At 39.3% G+C, this 24789-nt stretch overlaps 1 protein-coding gene across 2 annotated transcripts in view; it reads left to right on the forward strand.

Annotated features, from left to right (window-relative positions):
- The window catches only part of LOC137192225 (kinesin heavy chain-like), a 29921-nt gene extending 7537 nt beyond the window's left edge, over positions 1-22384 (forward strand). For both annotated transcript variants that reach the window (XM_067602759.1, XM_067602760.1), the window contains exons 4-26: positions 4273-4377; positions 5345-5393; positions 5513-5568; positions 5697-5784; positions 6052-6176; positions 6671-6775; positions 6890-7038; positions 7421-7569; positions 9042-9211; positions 9308-9376; positions 9471-9677; positions 10147-10293; positions 11060-11248; positions 12476-12593; positions 12706-12782; positions 14230-14339; positions 15864-15965; positions 16304-16364; positions 16462-16533; positions 17518-17622; positions 18432-18648; positions 19067-19230; positions 19451-22384. In XM_067602759.1, the coding sequence (XP_067458860.1) occupies positions 4273-4377; positions 5345-5393; positions 5513-5568; positions 5697-5784; positions 6052-6176; positions 6671-6775; positions 6890-7038; positions 7421-7569; positions 9042-9211; positions 9308-9376; positions 9471-9677; positions 10147-10293; positions 11060-11248; positions 12476-12593; positions 12706-12782; positions 14230-14339; positions 15864-15965; positions 16304-16364; positions 16462-16533; positions 17518-17622; positions 18432-18648; positions 19067-19224 (2628 nt within the window). In that variant the 3' untranslated portion in view covers positions 19225-19230; positions 19451-22384. The remainder of the gene's footprint in view (positions 1-4272; positions 4378-5344; positions 5394-5512; positions 5569-5696; positions 5785-6051; positions 6177-6670; positions 6776-6889; positions 7039-7420; positions 7570-9041; positions 9212-9307; positions 9377-9470; positions 9678-10146; positions 10294-11059; positions 11249-12475; positions 12594-12705; positions 12783-14229; positions 14340-15863; positions 15966-16303; positions 16365-16461; positions 16534-17517; positions 17623-18431; positions 18649-19066; positions 19231-19450) is intronic.
- Positions 22385-24789: the final 2405 nt, after the last annotated feature.

Genomic DNA, 24789 nt, shown 5'->3' on the forward strand with positions numbered 1-24789 from the left:
AGTAATAGTAACAGTACTACAGTAGTAGTAGCAGTACTGCAGTAGTAATAGTAACAGTACTACAGTAGTAGTAGCAGTACTACAGTAGTAATAGTAACAGTACTACAGTAGTAGTAGCAGTACTGCAGTAGTAATAGTAACAGTACTACAGTAGTAGTAGCAGTACTACAGTAGTAATAGTAACAGTACTACAGTAGTAGTAGCAGTACTGCAGTAGTAATAGTAACAGTACTACAGTAGTAGTAGCAGTACTGCAGTAGTAGTAGTGGTAACAGTACTACAGTAGTAATAGTAACAGTACTACAGTAGTAATAGTAACAGTACTACAGTAGTAGTAGCAGTACTGCAGTAGTAATAGTAACAGTACTACAGTAGTAGTAACAGTACTACAGTAGTAATAGTAACAGTACTACAGTAGTAGTAGCAGTACTGCAGTAGTAATAGTAACAGTACTACAGTAGTAGTAGCAGTAGTACAGTAGTAATAGTAACAGTACTACAGTAGTAGTAGCAGTACTGCAGTAGTAATAGTAACAGTACTACAGTAGTAGTAGCAGTACTACAGTAGTAATAGTAACAGTACTACAGTAGTAGTAGCAGTACTACAGTAGTAGTAGTAACAGTACTACAGTAGTAGTAGCAGTACTACAGTAGTAATAGTAGCAGTACTACAGTAGTAGTAGCAGTACTACAGTAGTAATAGTAACAGTACTACAGTAGTAGTAACAGTACTACAGTAGTAATAGTAACAGTACTACAGTAATAGTAACAGTACTACAGTAGTAGTAACAGTACTACAGTAGTAGTAGCAAGAGTACTACAGTAGTAATAGTAACAGTACTACAGTAGTAGTAGCAGTACTGCAGTAGTAATAGTAACAGTACTACAGTAGTAGTAGCAGTACTACAGTAGTAATAGTAACAGTACTACAGTAGTAGTAGCAGTACTGCAGTAGTAATAGTAACAGTACTACAGTAGTAGTAGCAGTACTGCAGTAGTAGTAGTAAGAGTACTACAGTAGTGGTAGCAGTACTACAGTAGTAATAGTAACAGTACTACAGTAGTAGTAGCAGTACTGCAGTAGTAGTAGTAAGAGTACTACAGTAGTGGTAGCAGTACTGCAGTAGTAGTAGCAAGAGTACTACAGTAGTAATAGTAACAGTACTACAGTAGTAGTAGCAAGAGTACTACAGTAGTGGTAGCAGTACTACAGTAGTAGTAGCAAGAGTACTACAGTAGTAATAGTAACAGTACTACAGTAGTAGTAGCAGTACTACAGTAGTAATAGTAACAGTACTACAGTAGTAGTAGCAGTACTGCAGTAGTAATAGTAACAGTACTACAGTAGTAGTAGCAGTACTACAGTAGTAATAGTAACAGTACTACAGTAGTAGTAGCAGTACTACAGTAGTAGTAGTAACAGTACTACAGTAGTAGTAGCAGTACTGCAGTAGTAGTAGCAAGAGTACTACAGTAGTAATAGTAACAGTACTACAGTAGTAGTAGCAGTACTGCAGTAGTAATAGTAACAGTACTACAGTAGTAGTAGCAGTACTGCAGTAGTAGTAGTGGTAACTACTACAGTAGTAATAGTAACAGTACTACAGTAGTAGTAGCAGTACTGCAGTAGTAGTAGCAAGAGTACTACAGTAGTAATAGTAACAGTACTACAGTAGTAGTAGCAGTACTGCAGTAGTAATAGTAACAGTACTACAGTAGTAGTAGCAGTACTACAGTAGTAATAGTAACAGTACTACAGTAGTAGTAGCAGTACTGCAGTAGTAATAGTAACAGTACTACAGTAGTAGTAGCAGTACTACAGTAGTAATAGTAACAGTACTACAGTAGTAGTAGCAGTACTGCAGTAGTAATAGTAACAGTACTACAGTAGTAGTAGCAGTACTGCAGTAGTAGTAGTGGTAACAGTACTACAGTAGTAATAGTAACAGTACTACAGTAGTAATAGTAACAGTACTACAGTAGTAGTAGCAGTACTGCAGTAGTAATAGTAACAGTACTACAGTAGTAGTAACAGTACTACAGTAGTAATAGTAACAGTACTACAGTAGTAGTAGCAGTACTGCAGTAGTAATAGTAACAGTACTACAGTAGTAGTAGCAGTACTACAGTAGTAATAGTAACAGTACTACAGTAGTAGTAGCAGTACTACAGTAGTAGTAGTAACAGTACTACAGTAGTAGTAGCAGTACTACAGTAGTAATAGTAGCAGTACTACAGTAGTAGTAGCAGTACTACAGTAGTAATAGTAACAGTACTACAGTAGTAGTAACAGTACTACAGTAGTAATAGTAACAGTACTACAGTAATAGTAACAGTACTACAGTAGTAGTAACAGTACTACAGTAGTAGTAGCAAGAGTACTACAGTAGTAATAGTAACAGTACTACAGTAGTAGTAGCAGTACTGCAGTAGTAATAGTAACAGTACTACAGTAGTAGTAGCAGTACTACAGTAGTAATAGTAACAGTACTACAGTAGTAGTAGCAGTACTGCAGTAGTAATAGTAACAGTACTACAGTAGTAGTAGCAGTACTGCAGTAGTAGTAGTGGTAACAGTACTACAGTAGTAATAGTAACAGTACTACAGTAGTAGTAGCAGTACTACAGTAGTAGTAGTAACAGTACTACAGTAGTAGTAGCAGTACTACAGTAGTAATAGTAGCAGTACTACAGTAGTAGTAGCAGTACTACAGTAGTAATAGTAACAGTACTACAGTAATAGTAACAGTACTACAGTAGTAATAGTAACAGTACTACAGTAATAGTAACAGTACTACAGTAGTAATAGTAGCAGTACTACAGTAATAGTAACAGTACTACAGTAGTAGTAGCAGTACTACAGTAGTAATAGTAACAGTACTACAGTAGTAATAGTAACAGTACTACAGTAATAGTAACAGTACTACAGTAGTAATAGTAACAGTACTACAGTAGTAATAGTAACAGTACTACAGTAGTAGTAGCAGTACTGCAGTAGTAATAGTAACAGTACTACAGTAGTAGTAGCAGTACTACAGTAGTAATAGTAACAGTACTACAGTAGTAATAGTAACAGTACTACAGTAATAGTAACAGTACTACAGTAGTAATAGTAACAGTACTACAGTAGTAGTAACAGTACTACAGTAGTAATAGTAGCAGTACTACAGTAGTAGTAACAGTACTACAGTAGTAATAGTAACAGTACTACAGTAGTAATAGTAACAGTACTACAGTAGTAATAGTAGCAGTACTACAGTAATAGTAGCAGTACTACAGTAGTAATAGTAACAGTACTACAGTAGTAGTAACAGTACTACAGTAGTAATAGTAACAGTACTACAGTAGTAATAGTAGCAGTACTACAGTAATAGTAGCAGTACTACAGTAGTAATAGTAGCAGTACTACAGTAGTAGTAACAGTACTACAGTAGTAATAGTAACAGTACTACAGTAGTAATAGTAACAGTACTACAGTAATAGTAACAGTACTACAGTAGTAATAGTAACAGTACTACAGTAGTAGTAACAGTACTACAGTAGTAATAGTAACAGTACTACAGTAGTAGTAACAGTACTACAGTAGTAATAGTAACAGTACTACAGTAGTAATAGTAGCAGTACTACAGTAGTAATAGTAACAGTACTACAGTAGTAGTAACAGTACTACAGTAGTAATAGTAACAGTACTACAGTAGTAATAGTAGCAGTACTACAGTAATAGTAGCAGTACTACAGTAGTAATAGTAGCAGTACTACAGTAGTAGTAACAGTACTACAGTAGTAATAGTAACAGTACTACAGTAGTAATAGTAACAGTACTACAGTAATAGTAACAGTACTACAGTAGTAATAGTAACAGTACTACAGTAGTAGTAACAGTACTACAGTAGTAATAGTAACAGTACTACAGTAGTAGTAACAGTACTACAGTAGTAATAGTAACAGTACTACAGTAGTAATAGTAACAGTACTACAGTAGTAATAGTAGCAGTACTACAGTAATAGTAGCAGTACTACAGTAGTAGTAGCAGTACTACAGTAGTAATAGTAACAGTACTACAGTAGTAATAGTAACAGTACTACAGTAATAGTAACAGTACTACAGTAGTAATAGTAGCAGTACTACAGTAGTAGTAACAGTACTACAGTAGTAGTAGCAGTGCTAGTTGTTTTATGTCATACTGTTGATGTGTTTCTTCTCTGTCTTTGTTTAAAATAAAATGAAAACACTAAATCGTCGACTGTTGTTGTGAAACGTTTTAATGTTCAGGGGAAACTCCACGACCCTCGGCTGATGGGAATCATCCCTCGCATCGCCAGAGACATCTTTGACCACATCTACTCCATGGACGAGAACCTGGAGTTTCACATCAAGGTGATGATGTCATCGTCATACCGGTGACATCATCGGTCACCACACATGAAGTCTGTTTTACTGTTTTCACTCACTTAGTTTTAATATTTTGTATATATTTCTAATAGTCTTTGTGAACATTAGTGCCTCATTTAATTCTGGTTGAACTTTATTCCTGTTGCCTCGTTAGTTTGTTCTTCACCTGGAAGCACTTCCTGTAATCTGTATTAATATTAAAGGTGCTAGAATAACGTGTAATAAAATAAGTCAATATTATTATAAATAGTACGATAATATACATCATATAAACTGATTGATTTAGAAAGAACGTTAACTTCTGCAAAAAAGACCAATTTATAAATATGAAAACATATAAATTGATGTTATTGTTCATGTTCAGTATATAAACAGTTAAATCTGATCTGTGGTCAGACGTCCTGCAGAGACCCAGCGAGGCGTTCACTGACCCGCCTGCTCTCCATATGTTCACTGTTCACCACATATCACATTATATCTCACATTATATCCTGCAACCACATTTCATTAAAAAACACATGAAAAGCTTTAAAATGATCTTTAAAATCTTTAAAATATAACATGACAAACATTTGTTAATTAACCACTTTAGCATTTGCAACACTTCCTGTGGTTGTTTCACAATAAAGTCCTTCCTGCTGCCCCAAAACCTGACAGACGAGTTTAATTCAGTTTAATTGTAGTTCAGTTTATTTACTATTTGCACGAATAACATGACAGAAAAACAAACAGAACACATTGAGTAAAAGGATTGTGACATATTTAAAAAAGAAAGGCACTAATAAAAACATCTTAAATTAAAGTTTAACAGCACATAAACAGCTGATGCTGATGTTTCAGCAGTGATTAGACTTCAGCAGCATGAAAACTACCAAACAAACACACTATATATTATATTTCTTATAGTGTCTGAATCCAAATGTTAAAGGATCTGTTTGCTGACTCTCTGCAGGTGTCTTATTTTGAGATCTATCTGGATAAAATCAGAGACTTGCTGGATGGTGAGACAACATTTAACATATATAATATTTATATTAAGTATATTAGTAAGTATTACATATATAATGGAGCGGAGTGTTGGAATAAAACGACCTGCTGACTGCTGTGATTCATGTTTCAGTGTCAAAGACGAACCTGGCCGTCCACGAGGACAAAAACAGGGTTCCCTTTGTGAAGGTACCTGCTGTATATTTATATTTATTTACCTGTATTTATATTTATTTATTTACCTGTATTTATATGAGCTGCCTTCAGTACTGCAGTAATAGTACAGTGTAACACTGCGTTGGTGTGTTTCCTGTCAGGGCTGTACAGAGCGTTTCGTTTCCAGTCCGGAGGAGGTCATGGACGTCATCGACGAGGGAAAAGCAAACCGACACGTCGCTGTGACCAGTGAGTCTCCAACTGTACTACTGATACTACTGATAATACTGACAGTACTACTGATACTGGTCTGATAATACTCATACTACTGTCACTACTAGTTGATTCAGTTCACATACACTCGTTAAACCCTGTAGACCACCATGATCCTCCAGGACAAACTTTAGACTCACTGGAGGTGAGAACTTGTTGTGGCTGTGATGAACAGTGCAGCCTGTAGGAGGCGCCAGCAGCTCTCTACTAACATACTAACGTGTACTTTTGTTCCTCCTGCAGACATGAACGAGCACAGCTCTCGCAGCCACAGCATCTTTCTGATCAACATTAAGCAGGAGAATGTGGAGACGGAGACCAAACTGTCAGGGAAACTTTACCTGGTCGACCTGGCAGGCAGCGAGAAGGTCACACTGTTCCCTCACACTCACCTTGTTCCTTCATATGGTCACATGTTGGTTACCTGTTGGTCAACTATTGGTTAACTGTTGGTCACCTGTTGGTCACCTGTTGGTTACCTGTTGGTTAACTGTTGGTCACCTGTTGGTTACCTGTTGGTTACCTGTTGGTTACCTGTTGGTTAACTGTTGGTCACCTATTGGTTACCTGTTGGTCACCTGTTGGTCACCTGTTGGTTAACTGTTGGTCACCTATTGGTTACCTGTTGGTCACCTGTTGGTTACCTGTTGGTCACCTGTTGGTCACCTGTTGGTTAACTGTTGGTCACCTATTGGTTACCTGTTGGTCACCTGTTGGTCACCTGTTGGTTACCTATTGGTCACCTATTGGTTACCTGTTGGTTAACTGTTGGTCACCTGTTGGTCACCTGTTGGTCACCTATTGGTTACCTGTTGGTCACCTGTTAAGTCTCTGCACTGATGATATTGATGTTGTTGTCCAGGTGAGTAAGACTGGCGCAGAGGGCGCCGTGTTGGACGAAGCCAAGAACATCAACAAGTCTCTGTCTGCTCTCGGAAACGTCATTGCCGCCCTGAGCGAAGGAACGGTGAGTCTTCACTTCCTGTTTTCACACTTCAGTTTACTTCACTGTCTGTAGGAACAGGAAGTCTTGTTTGTCGTTATTTGATGTTATTTATTGATGTTTGTTGTTTGTTTGTAGAAAACCCACGTCCCGTACAGGGACAGTAAGATGACCCGGATCCTGCAGGACTCTCTGGGAGGAAACTGTCGAACCACCATCATCATCTGCTGCTCGCCGTCTGTTTACAACGAGGCTGAAACCAAATCAACCCTGATGTTCGGACAGAGGTACAGGAACTCACTTCATGCACTTCAAAATAAAAGACCTCAGCGATACTGTACAGTTATTAAAGAATTAAAAGTCTTCTAACATTAAGTTATAATCCAAAGTAATTCACAGAATTGATCTCCCACTGATTCAGTTCTCATGTAATAAAGGTATAAAGACATGTCTGAGCATTAGTGGACTGTAATTCGTTTAAAACAGATGATCAAGAACGTACTTTATAAAAATAAATGAAGCAGCGCAGCAACACTGGGCTGATTGGACTGTGATTGCCAGAGTCAGAGGACTTATGAACTGTCTACTGACAGCAGCGCTCGCCTCCAGCCGACTGAGGAGACCAGCGTGTGTTTTGAAACCACTTCCTGTGTTGTTATTGTGTTTTAGGGCAAAGACCATTAAGAACACAGTGTCTGTGAACCTGGAGCTGACCGCTGAGGAGTGGAAGAAGAAGTATGAGAAGGAGAAAGAGAAGAACAGGAGTCTGAACATCGTGATCCAGAAACTGGAGAACGAGCTGAAACGCTGGAGGAAAGGTGACGAAAACAAAAACTGAAAACTATCAAATTCCACATCATTAATTTAATTGTACATATTGTTAATGTTAGTGTATCAAAAACTGATGATTCAGACCCTCAGTCAGAGTATCTGCTGACACAGAGAACTGATCTGATATCAGAGCTCTCTGTTTCCCACATTTAAAATCTGTAAACATTACTGCATCACACCAGGTACAATTCTGCTTTATTACTGCACAAACCCTCCTAATGATCAAATTTAGTTTCACAGATAAAGACCTGCTGAATGATAATGTTCTCCACCGCCTGATCTGTGATTGATGTGCTGTGATGTGTTTCTTAAAAACAGGCAGAGTAGACGTAGTATTCTTGTCCCTGAGTTGTTTGCAGGACCTCCTGTCAACAATCTGTGCAGCCTGAGCAGTAAAACCTAAAACAGTCCACTAAAGCCGACTGCTGTGAGTTCAACGTCATTCGTCTCTCAGCTGCATTTTAACATCTGGAGGACAGTGTTGATTTCAGAAAACATCTCAGTCAAACTGGAACTAAGAAAGGATTTAAAAAGTAAGACGTCGTCCTGTAGGAATAACAGTCTGATGGACATCAAATTAAAGTATGAAGACTGAGGATGTTGGAACGAATATAAGGAGTCAAATATAAAACGAATAGTAAAAAAACAAATGCTTTTGTTATATTTGATGAACAATAAAGTTTTCTATATACTTTATATATATATTAATGTACTAACATTAACCTCTAATGTCACTATATCAGAAATGGCAGAAAGTGACGCTCAGAGATCACCACTCCCAAACATTTAAGAAGTGATGTATGGAAAAATTTAGATTTACATCAACAGACGGAAAAAATTTAAAAAGGCAACAGTAAAAGACTTGAGTCTGAGTGATCAGAGCTGCAGCTGCAGTTTGGGGTTTGGACACAGAGCTCCTCATTTGGTCTCACAGTGCATCCCGACACAAATAATAACAAACTGATGTGAGTTTATTTATATTTCAGTTAAGTGTGTAGTTTAATTACTATGATACAGTACGATGAAAGCTTATTTAATATTTACATTTCAGTTAACGTTATTTATTTTATGCCTAAGCTTAATTATTACTTAGTGAGAAAGTGATCACCTGTTTATTGGTAATGTTGGAACGCCCTCTAGTGGACAGAACGTATAACAACGTGGCATTAGTAATGCAGCAGCCTGTTTGTGTAGGTACATAGTAAATATTAATAATAGGCTAAATTTGAGCATTGAAAATTCAAATATAATTCGAATATTTAAAATAATCAGGTATGAAATGGATTATAGAGGAAGATTAACAGCATTAAAGGAGACGTGTCTGCTCTGTCTCCAGGTGTTACATAAACAGGCTCTTGTGTTGTTTCAGGAACAGGTGAGACATGAAATCTGACTCAGTAAGTCTTGATTGAACTTCATCAGACACCAGAACACAAGTTTGTAATATGAACTTCTCCAGGTGAGTCTGTACCTGTGGATGAGCAGCTGAGCAGCAGAGCCAAGAAGAGCAGCAGTGACACGACCACAGTGATTGAGAGCTTGGCCCCGCCCCCCGTCCCTCTGTCAGACGAGGAGAAGACACAATACGAGACGCTCATCACCGACCTGTACCATCAGCTGGACGACAAGGTGAGTCCCACCTGAACCATCAGCTGAGTCTCACCTGTAGCGTCGGAGCAGTTTGTTGTGTTGTGAAACTTTAACAGTTTCTGATTGGTGTTTCAGGACGAGGAGATCAACCATCACAGTCAGACAGCAGAGGCGCTGCAGCAGCAGCTCACTGATCAGGACGAGGTGAGTCTCACCTGAGAGTGTTCGAACCTCCGTTGTCTCATTTATGAATCAATCTGACCTCCCTCCACCTGTCCGTCATCCGTCCTCCCTCCAGCTGCTGGCGGGGAGCCGTCAGGACTACCAGCGTCTGCAGGAGGAGGTGTCGCGGCTGCATAGAGACAACGACTTGGCCAAAGAGGAGGTGAAGGAGGTGCTGCAGGCGCTGGAGGAGCTCGCCGTCAACTACGACCACAAGAGCCAGGAGGTGGAGAACAAGAGCCGCTGCAACGAGCAGCTGAACGAGGAGCTCGCACACAAAACTGTGAGTCCAACAGCAGAGTTGATATCAGGATGAAGATCAGATGTTGATGCATCTGATCACATGATTCTGTTAAATCCACTGAAGGGTTTGGTACCGTTCACATTTGAACTGATACCAGTACCTGCAGTTCAGTAACGGTACCCAACAGAATAGTTTGCAAGAGTGTAAATATAAACACAACTGGAGGCTGTAAAGGATGAAGTCTCATTGAGCCACTTTTTAGCAGTGGCTCAAATAAATAATATTCCTATTATTATTTCTACTATTTCTATCATATCTATCATTTCTGTGTCCTTCACGATCTCGCCACCAGATGGAGCCAAAGGAACATGTTTTCCTGTCATGTGAACATCTGGAAAGCTGCAGTTTCACTGAGATTTCAAAGTGGAACAACGACTCGAGTGTTTAATGCTGTTAGTTTTCTCTCTCTGTGGCTGAGCTGTGCATCTTCTGCTCCTGTGCTGTTCAGGTGAGTCTGGAGGCGGTGCAGAGGGAACTGTCCCACCTGCAGGAGCTCAGCTCTCATCACAAGAAGAGGTCAGCAGAGATCCTCAGTCTGCTGCTCAGAGACCTCAGCGACATCGGCAGCGTCCTCGGCACCACCGAGCTCAGAGCCGTAAGACACAAACTCTTCTTCTACTGTCACATTTCACTCACCATACTCAGCAGCACGTCAGCTGGTGTGGTCATGTTTGTAGAGGACCGCCACCACAGAAGAAGAGAAAACATACAATATGATAAACTCACAGAGATTCAACCTTTTTTAGCTCAGTGTTGTTCTGCTGGAAACACAGAATTGATTTATTAAGCAGTTTGTATCAGAGGGCTGAAATGATTATTCAATTAATTAATTAATCAATCAACAGAAAATAAATCAGCAACTATTTTGATAATCGATTAATAACTTGAGTCATTTTTAAAGCAACAAAACCAAACATTCAGGAGTTCCCTGTTTTCTATCTTACTGAATATTTTTGTGATTTGGACCAAACGAGACATCTGAAGGTCTGAGATCAATTTATTCATTACATATATAATCAGCAGCTTAATCAATAATGAAAACAATCCATTAACAGAGTTTCAGCAGCTTATACTAATATATATTTATTTATTTAGTCTATCTTCTACCTTGTTATCTTTGCACCAGATGTTTGACAGCTGTTGTCATGACTACCTGCTCTGATGGTCCAATACAAGTAAAAATCAATAAAGGTGTTCTGATCTGATCTTATATTAATATTCGTTTGACAGTTTAAAAGTTTTAAACGATGTAAAAGTTTTGATATAAACTATGAAATGTAAAAGGTTTCTGTTGCTGGTCTGTAGATGTTACATGTGACTGTGAGGACAGGAAGTGATCCCGGGTCTGTGTGTGTGTTCAGATGACGGAGGCGAGCGGCGTGATGGAGGACGAGTTCACCACGGCTCGTCTCTACATCACCAAGATGAAGTCAGAGGTGAAATCTCTGGTGAACCGCAGCAAACAGCTGGAGGTCAGTCTGACGGAGAACACCTGCAAGATGGAGGCCAACGAGAAGGAGCTGATCTCCTGTCAGCTGTCCATCTCACAGGTAACATTAAAGGGACAGTCCAACAGTTCATCTGTCAGCTCTCCGTCTCATACAGAAAGGAAAAACAAGATGTTTTATTCTAAAGTCAGGTTGTTTGTGAGTAAGAACGTTTATCTGTACACATTTACACAAACTGCTTCACAGTTAAAAGATGATAAACAGTTAAAGTCTAACTGTCGAGAACACAGATGATTAAAACAGAAACAATGGATGGTTTGTTGTAGCTAAAAGATGAGAAGGACACAGTTTGACAAACAGGACTGAACTACTGACTAGTAATAGTAGTAGTAATAGTAGTAGTAGTAGTAGTAGTAGTAATAGTAATAGTAGTAGTAGTAGTAGTAGTAGTAATAGTAATAGTAGTATTATAGTAGTAGTAGTAATAGTAATAGTAGTAGTAGTAGTAGTAATAGTAATAGTAATAGTAGTATTATAGTAGTAGTAGTAATAGTAATAGTAGTAGTAGTAGTAGTAATAGTAATAGTAATAGTAATAGTAGTATTATAGTAGTAGTAGTAATAGTAATAGTAGTAGTAGTATTATAGTAGTAGTAGTATTATAGTAGTAGTAGTAGTAGTAATAGTAGTATTATAGTAGTAGTAGTAATAGTAATAGTAGTAGTAATAGTAATAGTAATAGTAGTAGTAATAGTAATAGTAATAGTAGTAGTAATAGTAATAGTAGTGGTAGTATTATAGTAATAGTAGTAGTAGTAATAGTAATAGTAGTATTATAGTAGTAGTAGTAATAGTAGTAGTAATAGTAATAGTAGTATTATAGTAGTAGTAGTAATAGTGATAGTAGTAGTAGTATAGTAGTAGTAGTATTATAGTAGTAGTAGTAATAGTAATAGTAATAATAGTAATAGTAGTAGTAGTATTATAGTAGTAGTAGTAATAGTAATAGTAGTATTATAGTAGTAATAGTAATAGTAATAGTAGTATTATAGTAGTAGTAGTAATAGTAATAGTAGTAGTAGCAGTAGTAGAATTACAGTAGTAATAGTAATAGTAATAGTAGTAGTAGCAGTAGTAGTATTACAGTAGTAATAGTAATAGTAGTAGTAGTAGTAGTAATAGTAGTAGTAGTAGTAGTATTACAGTAGTAATAGTAATAGTAGTAGTAGTAGTAGTAATAGTAATAGTAATAGTAGTAGTAGTATTATAGTAGTAGTAGTAATAGTAATAGTAGTAGTAGTATTACAGTAGTTGTTCTTCTTGTGTTCAGCACCAGGTGAAGATCGGCTCTCTGACAGACGACCTGCAGAAGATGGAGCAGAAGAAGAGACAGCTGGAGGAGAGTCAGGACAGTCTGATGGAGGAGGTCGCTAAACTCCACGCACAAGGTGAGAGAACATCACCATGGTTACAGCAAATACTGCTCTGCGATTGGCTGGCAGCTGTCTGTTAAAGGTATGTGCTGTCAGGAATCGTTTAAAGTGTTGTGTTTGTGTTCAGGTCAGATGCAAGAGCTGACGGTGATGGACAAAGAGAAAGAACACATGAGCAGACTCAAGGACGCTGTGGAGATGAAGGTAACGTCACTGTATCTTCCTGCTGAAGACGTGACTCTTTAGAAACACCTCACAGATGAGTAGTTTCATGTTTAAAAGGCTCAGCAATAAAACAGCTGCTGTCTGGAGTTTTTAACAAACACACAGGAGGAAATAGTGACTTTGTTGGGACTATTTTCAGCGGCGGATGAATCCACTCTTGGTGGTGGTGTGTGACTGAGTCAGAATGTGTTCGTGGTGATGAAGGTGTGTCTCATTCAATAGTTTTTGGACAGCAGCAGCAAACACACTCAGACGAGCTGCTGCAGAGACAGATGTGAGACTCCAGAGTGAATATTAACCTCTTAAAATCCAGCGGTTCGCCGACAACCTGCTGAAGTCAGTTGTGAGCGGCAGCATCACGCAGTAATGAGTCAAAGCAATCGGCACAATTTGGCCAATTGGAGATGATTGGAGAGGTTCAGGGACACGAGTGACACCACAAACTAAAAACTCCCTCGCTCCCATAAGGTTAGACCTACACGTCTGGGATTTTATGCAGGTTGGCAAGATGTAGAGGGTATGTGGTTTCTGCATAGTTCTGGCATAAAGCATGTCCTAATTATTGTTATTAAAATATGACTTGTGTTTTAGCCACATGCTGAATAAGCACATTTCCAGAAACTAGAAGACGTCACTTGTCAAATGAAGCCTAATACATGCATCATGGCCTTACAGTTCTTCTGTTATAAGCTTTTCCATTATGGTATGCCAAATACGCAAAAATTCTATAAAAAGTGTGGATGTTAAGGGGTTAACACATATATATATTAATATTAATATTAAATACTGAAGCATCAGTGTTAGAGCAGCATGTTACTGTTGTAGCTGCTGGAGGTGGAGCTAGTTTACACTACTTTATATACAGTTAGCTAGTTTAGTCCACTGGTTCCCAACCTAGGGGTCGGGGCCCCTCCAAAGGGTCAGCAGATAAATCTGAGGGGTGGTGAGATGATTAATGGGAGAGGAAAGAAGAAAAAACAAAGTTCTGATACACAAATCTGTTTTCAGTTTTTGGACTTTTTCTCTCATCTTTGATTTTTGCTGAAATATTGGATCATTTGAACATTTATTGAAATGAAAGCATGTGAGAAGTTTAGAGGGAAAAATCACTATTTGGTGGAGCTGTTAACAACTCATAGACATGTGAAATGTGACCCCGACTACACACTGCTTTTTGTAAGACGTCAAAAGCCAAAAAGGTTGGAAACCACTGGTTTCATCTTTAACAATGTGTTGTATTTTAAAAGCTTGTTATATTATCCATTGTGTACAATCTTACAGTACAGTACTTTAGTAAATGTACTGAGTTACTCTCCAGACTTGACAGACAATCAGTTAACACAGCTGTGATGGTGTGAAGTGATCACAGAGACGTTGGTAAATGAAGCGCTGTAGAAACTGAAGTGTTGTTCTGTGTGTTCTGTAGAGAACTCTGGAGGAACAGATGGAGAACCACAGAGAGGTTCATCACAAACAGCTTTCCCGCCTCCGAGACGAGATCGAGCAGAAGCAGCGAATCAACGACCAGCTGAGAGAGTACGATTCATTTACTGCATCGTATCGATCAATAACTGATCACTATAATAACTGATCTCTCATCAAAGAGGATGTTAACATGCACTCCTGCATTCAGAGCTCCAATAATTGATTAGATGCACACTGTTAAATTAATCATCAACTATTTTAGTCTTTATGACAGTAAACTGAATATCTTTGAGTTGTGGACAAAACAAGACATTTGTGGACGTCACGTTGGGCTTCTGGAAACACTGATCCACATTTTCTACCATCTTCTAACATTTCATGGACCAAATTACTAATCAATCAATTGATAATGAAAATATTTAGTTGCAGTCCTACCAGCTTTATTGTTGTGAGTTCATGAAACAGCAGCGACGAGCAGAAGTGATTCAGAAAGAGCGCTGCTGGTGTCAGTGGGAGTACGAGCAGATGTCCCGAGTCCATCTTATCGATCAGTATCGGCTAAAATATATTGATCAGATGAATCTCCTCTATCCTCAGTGTCCTTCACAGCATCTCACTGCAGATCAGAGTAGAGAAGCTTCAGACAGCAGCTTCTCACGTTGAGCCGCTCTGAGCGTCACAGACGTGTTGGTCGGCAGCTCGGATCAGCTGTTAACAATTAACCTTCATTCAGTTAATCACCTGATGACATCATGAAACTCGTCTGTCGGTTTGTGTGTCTGTGAGGGAAGAAGCTCCACTCTGGTCTCAATGTGTTTTCTGGTTCGTCAGCCCCGCCCTGCTTCCAGTGTTTCCCCCAGCCAATGAGCTCCTAGCCTGCTCTCCTGTCTAGTCACCTGTTCTTTATTCCTGCGTTAGTTCGGTTTGTATTTAAGTGTTCAGTTCAGTCTTTGTTGGATCATTTGTTCTGTTCTGCTTTACACTCCTGAGTCCTGTTTCCAAATATTAACTCCTCGGTTCCTGCTCTGCTCCTCGTAACAAACATCACCGGACAATCAGAGTTTCTGTCGTTCCAACAACAGAGTGAGACCTGTTCTCTCCTGAGGATCACGAGTCACATCCTCCACTTCAGCTGTCGTTCACATCAGATCAATCATTTCATCTGATCAGTCAATAGTCAAGTCAGTTTTATTTGTACAGCACATTTCATACACAGGTAAGCTCAGTGTGCTTCACAGTAAAAGACAGAAAACAAACAAATAAAACTCTACATAAATAAATGAACCTTTCAGCCACACACACATTAAATACAGTTCCTTATAACCCCTGTCCTATTCCTGCTACAGCACTCACACACACACACACACACACATTAAAACTGCTTATAAAAGAAGATCCAGTTGCAGCAGATCTCAGGTCATCAGACAGTTTGTTTCACAGAACAGCAACATGGTGACTAAATGCATCTTCCCCTGGTTGAGATTTAATTATCGGTACATTCAGGAGACACATGTTTGATGATCTGAGGGATCTGATTGGTTTACAGCCAGTGAGCAGGTCGGAAATGTATTTAGGAATGGTGAAGTGATGAAGCATCAGTGGTAACAGGCAGGTGTCCGACTGTGTGTGTTTCAGTCTGAATGAAGCTCTGCAGCTGGAGCTCCGGAAGCTTCAGGCCGACTTCGACAAAGTGAGAACGGACGAACAAAACAAGGACCAGAAGCTCCAGAAGCTGCTGTAAGATTGTCCCTCTGTGCTCACCGTACACACACACACACACACACACACACACATACACATATTCATACACACAAATACACATACACACATACACACATACACATATACACACACACACACAAATACACACACACACACACATATACACACACACACACACACATACACATATACACACACACACACATATACACACACACACACACATATACACACACACACACACACATACACATATACATATACACACACACACACACACATACACATATACATACACACACACACACACATACACACACACAGGTTGTTTTATTAAACTTTGTGTGTTTCAGGTTCCTGAACGAGAAGAGGGAACAAGCCAAAGACGACCTGAAGGGTCTGGAGGAGACTGTGGTGAGTTCATCTTCATCTTCATCATCTTCATCTTCATCATCTTCATCTTCATCACGTGTTCACAGATCTCAGATCAGTTCTCATGTTTCATCAACAGGCCAAAGAGCTTCAGACTCTCAACAATCTGCGGAAACTCTTCATCGAGGACATCAGCACTCGAGTCCAGAACGTGAGTCAGAACTCTAACTGATCAATCAATCAATCAATCAATCAATCAATCAATCAATCAATCAATTAGTCGTTGTCACCACAACCTGACCGATTGATTATCTTTTGTAGCCCCAGAGTTCTCATCTGGAGTTTTGGTGAATTGAAACTTTTCAGATGGAGCTGAAACGAGTTGATTATTGATCAGAAAATTGATCAGCAGCAGTTTTTATCAGTTATGAGATTTTCAGTTTTTCTCTTTTTTCTTTTGTTGTTCAGACAAAACCAGACATTTAAAAACAGCAGCTCTGACAAATTAAAAATATTCTCTCTGACATTTAATACACAAAACAACCCGTTCAGAATGAATCAGCAGACTGATTGATTGATAGCATGTGATCAGAAGATCATACAGAGCGATTGATATCAGTTTAACTGAACTTTAACTGTGAAGGTACATAGATGATATTAAAGCTCAGCTGTAGTGTGAAATATACGAGCTCGTGTTATTTTAGTGTAACGCAGACGACCCGACTTCATCTTTATGACACGCTGTAATCAATAATCACATAGTGATCAATGAATACATTCATCTTTGTTCTGATCTGCTGAATAATGAATGTTGAATCTTTTATTGATCAAACCTCATCAATCCAGACAGATTTAAACTCTTTCATTTATATAAATGTTATTGAACAGTGATTCATTAATAAGATGATTATAGATTATTAGTTTATTATAGACTATAAACATCCACCTGCTGTAAAGAGCCATTAAAGGATAAGTTCACACTTTATCATGTAAAGACACGTTCGTACTGTTTGATGAAACCTGGTTCCTCCCGTTGGTTCTGCTGGAGAACGAGACTCTGTCGGTGTCGTCTGAAGACTTTAAAAAGGTGAACGTGTCCTTCAGCTGCTCAGGAACACCTGACAGGTGCATCTGCGGGAGTTTAAAGGACCAGTCCAACATTTATCTGAAGCCTGTGACGTGACGTGTGTTGCAGGGTGCAGACAACGACAACGACGAGGCCGGCGGCAGTCTGGCTCAGAGGCAGAGAATCGTCTACTTAGAGAACAACCTGGAGCAGCTCAGCAAGGTGCACAAGCAGGTGAGTGTTCACTAAGCCCCGCCCCCTTCACCTGTCCCACACACGTTCACTTTACATGATTCACCATCAAGAGTCAAACAACAGAAGTTATTACACAATTAACTTAAATGAGGAAACACGTCTCATCATTTATCATCTTCATCTTCATCTTCATCGTTGTAATTATTCTGTAGATAATTAACTTGAACTGATCCAGTCAGCAGGAACCATGTTTAAAACAAGAACTCTTTATAATATCAAGCTAACAGACTGATGCTAAAGCTAACGGAGTCATCATCCTCATCAGCTGATGATCCACAGAAGACATAATAATTATAACAATAATAATAATGATAATAATAATAAAATAATTTGTTTATTTACATCTCTTCTAAAGACCGACGTCACAAAGTGTTTGTCACACAAAACACTAAAAACAAAGAAACAGGAAAGACAGAGGACGAGTTCACCTGGCGAACAAAGATCAGTGATTGGTCCTTAACACGGCTCACAGGTGTCTCTGTCTGGCTGCTGATTGGTCGACTGAACGTGACACCTGCAGTCACAGGTGGAAGACTTAAGACAGTAAAAGTCTGTGAGTTTGTACCAAGTGATGATTCTGCAACTCAACAATAAAAACCTTTTGATCGGTTCAGTTATAAAATGTTTCCTCTCTGAGATTCAGTTTTACGTTTCATATAAAACTTTATTTATGTTTGAATAACAGTTTCACTTTTCTTTAATGGATCCAGACTGTAAAAACTCTTCCAGCTGTTTGTAAATGATCATTTAACGCTGACGTGAACGCTTGAACCCGTCTTATTGTTCAGCTGGTTCGGGACAACGCAGACCTTCGCTGTGAGCTGCCCAAGCTGGAGAAGCGCCTGAGAGCCACAGCCGAGCGAGTGAAAGCTCTGGAAGCTGCTCTGAGGGACGCCAAGGTGGCGGCCATGAGAGACCGCAAACGCTACCAACAGGAAGTGGACCGCATCAAAGAGGCGGTCCGCTCCAAGAACGTCTCCAGGAGAGTAAACTCTGCACAGATAGGTGAGTCCTGGAAAATGTTTAAAAGGTCCTGGAGGAGGTTCAATGAGTCCTTGAGGAGGTTTAATGGATCCTTGAGGAGGTTCAATGAGTCCTTGAAGAGGTTTAATGAGTCCTTGAGGAGGTTTAATGGGTCCTTGAGGAGGTTTAATGGGTCCTTGGGGAGGTTTAATGGGTCCTTGAGGAGGTTTAATGGGTCCTTGAGGAGGTTTAATGAGTCCTTTAGGAGGTTTAATGAGTCATTGAGGAGGTTTAATGGGTCCTTGGGGAGGTTTAATGGGTCCTTGGGGAGGTTTAATGGGTCCTTGAGGAGGTTTAATGAGTCCTTGAGGAGGTTTAATGAGTCCCTGAAGAAGTTGAGAAGAGAATCATCGTAGTTGGTGCGTCATGGTGGACTTACCTGTCACCTGTCTCCGTGCAGCTAAGCCAATCAGAGCTGGACATCAGCACCAGCTGCCGTCCTCCTCCTCGTCCACCAGAGCCCCAATCAGAGGAGGGGCGGCGGCCTCCAGTCCACGTCATCACTCCCCCCGACAGCAAGCCGCTCAGCAACCACCACGAGCCCAGCACAGCAAGTAGCTGCAGGTGGGTCAACAACTATAGAGTCCCGGTCCGGGTCCGGGTCCGGGTCCGGGTCCGGGCCCTGGTCCGGGTCCGGGTCCGGGTCCGGGTCCTGGTCCTGGTCCTGGTCCTGGTCCAGGTTGAGGTCCTGGTCCTGGTCCTGGTCCTGAATGAACACATCCAGTTGTAGTTTGTTACTAAAGCTAAAGTTTGTTAATAAAGTTGCTTTGTTGATCTCTTGCAGGCAGCAGACTCTGGATCAGTTTGTTTTTCTGAACTCACCACTCGGCCTTTACTGGAACCAGTTTCCTCATTTCCACAACATTCCACCTTGAAGCCACCAAGTGCTTTCCTTCCTCCTCTGAGTCCTCAGATCTTTTATTCTGAAGCAGCTTCCTTTATTTAACCAGATGACGACGTCTCAGTCGAGTTTCATGAGTCTCACCTGAAAAAGTTTCAGCTTCTGTTTCAACACATTAATCCACAAAAATCATTTTACAGGAACGTGAAGAACGATGGACGTAAAAGTTCTGCTGGTTGTTCGCAATCATGAGATCCTCAATCAGTTTCATAACAAACATTTTAACAATTTAAATTTTTAAGTTTGACTCTTTAAGTTTTAATGTTTCGTCTCATAAGTTTTACTGAAGTCACGTTGATGTTTCTTTCAGACGTGTTGGAACACATGATGATAACTAATATGTCAACAATTAGAAATTATGAAACAAATCATGTTTCACATTTCACAAAGTTGTAATTTTGAGCTAAAAAGTTTAAATGTTTTCAGAATGAAGTTATAATTTTTAGGTATTATGAGATAAAATCAGGAGAAAGTCCTCAGTTTGTCCACAACCAAATCCTTCACACTGCACCTTTAACAAGAATAAATTCAATACATCTCAAAAAAATTTAAATAAAATTAAATTAAGATGTGATGAGAAAACATTTTATTCTCAAAATATAGACAACAAATCCTTTCATTAAAATGACCTTTTTGTTCTTTAGATTTTACAGCTTTTTCTTTGAAAACTACAACTTTAACTAAAAATATTAATTTTTTTTAAAAGAAAATTACAACTTTATGTGGAAATATTTCTACTCTTGTTCAGTTAATATGGACACATTTCTATTTTTATTTATTTTATGTTTTTAAGTGAATGTTTCATCACACTGATGTTGATTTTTTTTTATTTTTTTTACATAATTCAAATGTGAGTTTATTTATTACAGAACAGTTTTTATAAATGTGATTTCTTGAATGTTTCTTTACTGTGTTATAGTTGGGTCAGTATTGATCAGTGTTTGTATGTTTGTAAAACAGTTTGTAATTGATCTGAAAGCATCAACATGTGCAGTGAGCAGCGTTGCCAGATGGGAAAATGTTAAAGTATCGTACCAGAGGCTTAAAAGCATCGCAGTTTGTGGAAAATGATGGTACACGAGTCCTAACCAGAGAACAAACTGGTGTAAATGTGTAATTTCAGAAAACACTCAGCGATGCTCATGAGTCACAAGTCAGTTCATAATCACAACAAGCAACAAGCGTGATTGGCTGGAAATACGTGACGTGAGAAGAGCTGCGTAAACACAGACGTAGGATCCATATTTACTACCCTGATCCTGTCGGGAAGTGAATTAAAATGAGACTGATTATAACTTCTAATACTAAGTGTCACAAAATGATCAAATTATTGTACATTATGGGACTTTTTGCGTTATTGATTGTACAGAGGGCAAAATTATCATACAATACAATAATTATCGTATATCTGGCAACGCTGGATCCAGGGCCTCATTTATCAGAACCGATCAGCAGTTTCACATCTTCAGTCTGAAGAACCTTAAAGTTCCACCAACAGCTGCTAGAAGCTCCAACTGACTCCCATTCAAAAAGTTTCTCTCTAGAAATACTGAGTCATTCTGGTCTCAACCTCTAAATTCAGGCCCTCTAATAAGTGTGCTGGTGGTCATTTTGGAAATTATTGCTCCGTTAATAAGATTTGAAGACTTATAAAAGCTTTGATGTCTGCTGTGTGACTGTTGATTGACAGCTGTGATTGACAGTTGGCTCACCTGCTGCTCTCCCCAACTCCAAGACCCACACTGACTATTGTCACAATATTTCACTAAGTTAAATGTTACTTGATTATGATACCTGCCCTGTAAGCACAATATAGCTGAAGTAGCTAATGTTAGCCAAAGCGTGCAGTGCTCAGTGTTTCCGGTTAGCTAGTGTTAGCTTGGGTCTGAGCTAGCGGCATTTGTTTCCAGGGTGTGAAAGGAAACATCCTGCGCTCCTTAATTGAAGGTCCTGCCTCCAAACGGACATGATGGTGCTGAACATAAGCAGCATCTCTGAAAACCAACGTCACACCTCGTGCGTCCATCGTTATATACAGTCTGGGATCAGAGCATGCAGTCTGATGTAGAGTTACTATCAGGAAACATGAAGAAGAAAACCTCACAGACAGGGAGGTGCCCAGCATGCACTGGGGGATGCGTTTGAAAGTGAAAGCACACAGTGAATAAATGAGGCTCCTGGTTTTGGTGAATTGTTGTCGAACCACAGTGTGCGTGTCTGTGGGCTTTGTGGTGCAGGTGTTGTGTTTCATGCAGTGTGTTGACTGAATCCACACTTGATGTTCTGAGTGATGAGATGATGCACAAGAAGCTGAGCAGAACAAAAGAAACATCGGTATGTTCTTTAAAGGATAGGTTCGGGTTTTTAAACAGTCCTGACGTGATATTCTCCACAGCTCAGTTCTAAACAGATACGTCTGGATTTATCTAACAGACTGCTGAAGCTTCACAAGTTTCAGCTGAACTGTGGAACGAGGGCGGTGGATTAGACAGTGTCGTCTCGTTCAGAGAGAATATCTTCAGGATCAGTGTGGAGAGCAGGAACTGTTACAGCGAGTGAGACTCTAACCCACGTACATCTGGACATCAGTATTGTTAAGACAGACTTGAAAAAACCTGAACGTATCTTTTAAATCTGTTTCTGCTCTGACCAACACATTTTAAAATGTTAACAGGCTGGTAGTTAATGATGTTTCCCATTCATGATGCTGATCAGCCAGTCAGTACATCATGATATCTGCAGTATTTATGCTCTAATACACTTTACTGTTTAACATTTATAAACAATATTAAAAACAATAAATGGTTTATAACAAACTGTAACGTGGTAAAGTGTTTCTGTTCCTTACAGTGTCTTTTATACTGTTAATTAACTGTTTACACTCAAACAAATCTTACATTAATGTTATAAAACAATTATTAACTGTTAACAGGCACATATTAAACTTACGGTATGTTATAAAACTGTTTAACCATTTCTTACAGCGTGTTAAACATTTTGTAAGTCTGATGTCTAAATTGCACAGGAGGGCTTAAAAAGTTAAGGTTAAGGTTCAGTTTAGTTTATAATAAAACTTGTCTTTGCAATACATCTGTTTATAACATTATCATTTATTAATTAATCACATGCTGCTAATAGATGTCAAACCTGTGGCAGTCTATGCGTGTTTTCAAACCTCATGTTAAATCAGTGGATGATTCGTTAACTTGGTTCACTTTCATGTCACACAGAGAGCCCAACAGAAACCAGTCAAACATCTAGTCAAACATCTGGACAAACATCCACTAACTCTGTTGTTTTGAATTGTTTGTCTGATTTCTGGTAATAAATACGGCCTTTCATTGTTCACTGATTCTAATGTTGCTCAACCTCGACTCCAACACTGCACTCACCTGGCTTTGTTCCCCGTCACTTATTCACAGACTTCTACAACCAACTGAAGCTGCTGCTAGTTAGCATCGGTTTGGTTTTAGCTACAGTAGCCAGCTAGCTAGCGCTCCAACACAGTTCTTTATCACTGACTCAAGGAGTACTTTGGGTTTAATGCAATGCCCTGTGAGAATCAGTACCTGCTCCAGAGAGCGAAACAGACGTATAACTAACCTCAAGGATGATAACTGTTGCCATCAGGGCCCCTCGGGTTTGGAACGACCTGTCTGGGGAGATAAGGCTGCAGAATCAGTAACTTCTTTTAAATCACTTCTTAAAATCATTTATACAGATTTGCTTTTATGTGATGTCTTTTTTATCATCTCTATTGTTTTCCATTGTCCTCTACTGTCGTGTTCTAATGTCGGACATGACATAGTTAAGCTACGTAAAAGGTCATAGATGCAGCTGCAAGAACAATACTTTCCACTCATATCTTGGGATGTTTGATTTGAAAGAGAGCTGATTTAACTGCTAATTAGAACTATTCTATTATCATGTAGACCAGTTCTCTTCATATTTATCCAACAGATCCTTCAATGTTTTGATTGGCAACTCCTCATCCTCAGCCTTCATCTCCTGTGGTGTCACCCAAGATTCTATACTTGGTCCAATCCTGTTCTCCATCTACATGCTTCTGTTAGGTCATATTATTCATGTAAGTCATACTATTCTTCAATATCTACAATGATAGTTGATTTTGAAGAAGGTCTGAGGGCCAAAACTTCATCCGAATAAAAGAAATGCATATGAAGCCACTGCTCTACAAGGATACTTCCAGTGATCAGCACCTCATTACAACCTTCGGTGTGCATTACTTTTCCATTGTAGATCATATTATTGAAAAATACAACTTGTCTTATCACTTGTAGGGTAAAGTCCTAGCATGTTTTGAAGGCAGACAGCACAAGCCTCAAACAACAGGCCAGCTCTTCCTTCAACACCCCTTTAAGCCAAGAAATGTACCATTAATATAATTCCATCATCCTTGATAACACTGTCATGCTTAGCACCGTTCTGCTTGTTTCATTTTCAGAACACTAAAGCTTCTATCAAATATGCAAAATTAGAAGTCATGCAATTGTTAAATTGTAAATACTTTGATTAAAAGAATAACCACATTCAGGAATTGCACCCACCTGACCATGGACAGGAGGGGACTGACTCTGCTCCCCCAGAACTCTGCAACCCCTGGGACTGGCCAGGATGCACCTTCTGGGCAGACAAACCAAAACTTTACAACAGTGTCTTATCCGAGACTTTAGGCTGCCGCTTTTTGCTGGTTGCTGGGTTTGTCTTTCTTTTGTCTTTGTCTTCTTGCTTTCTGCCGTGCCGGTTGAAAGTTTGCATTGTGTTAGTCTGAAGATGTGACTCAGAGCAACAGGAGGTGAAACCTCAGAATGTAGAGTCATGAGTTGAGGATCAAGCCTGGGAGAGCATAAACCAGGAGCTCTCTTCAAATGGGAACTTTTCAAGTCCGGACCGGCTGACTCACTCATCATTACAAGATCCCGACTCCAGCTCCTCGCCCCAGCACATCGGACTCTAATCTCCGCAAGAAACCACCCCAGGGAGCAAGCAAGTATTTGTACAAAACCTTCATCAACTTGCTTAAACCCTGGTGCTTTCATAATTTGTAATTTCAATTGGCAATTCACAACTAAGCTGTTGTACCATTGATTTGACTCGCTGCTTCTCAGGTAACAGTCATCTCATCTGTTTATCAGGTCTCTCATACCAATAGATAACTCTGCATCATGCATTCAAATCATTCACTAGCCATAGCCTTGTGT

The sequence above is a fragment of the Thunnus thynnus genome, chromosome 11 (assembly GCF_963924715.1).
Source record: "Thunnus thynnus chromosome 11, fThuThy2.1, whole genome shotgun sequence".
NCBI lineage: Eukaryota > Metazoa > Chordata > Actinopteri > Scombriformes > Scombridae > Thunnus > Thunnus thynnus.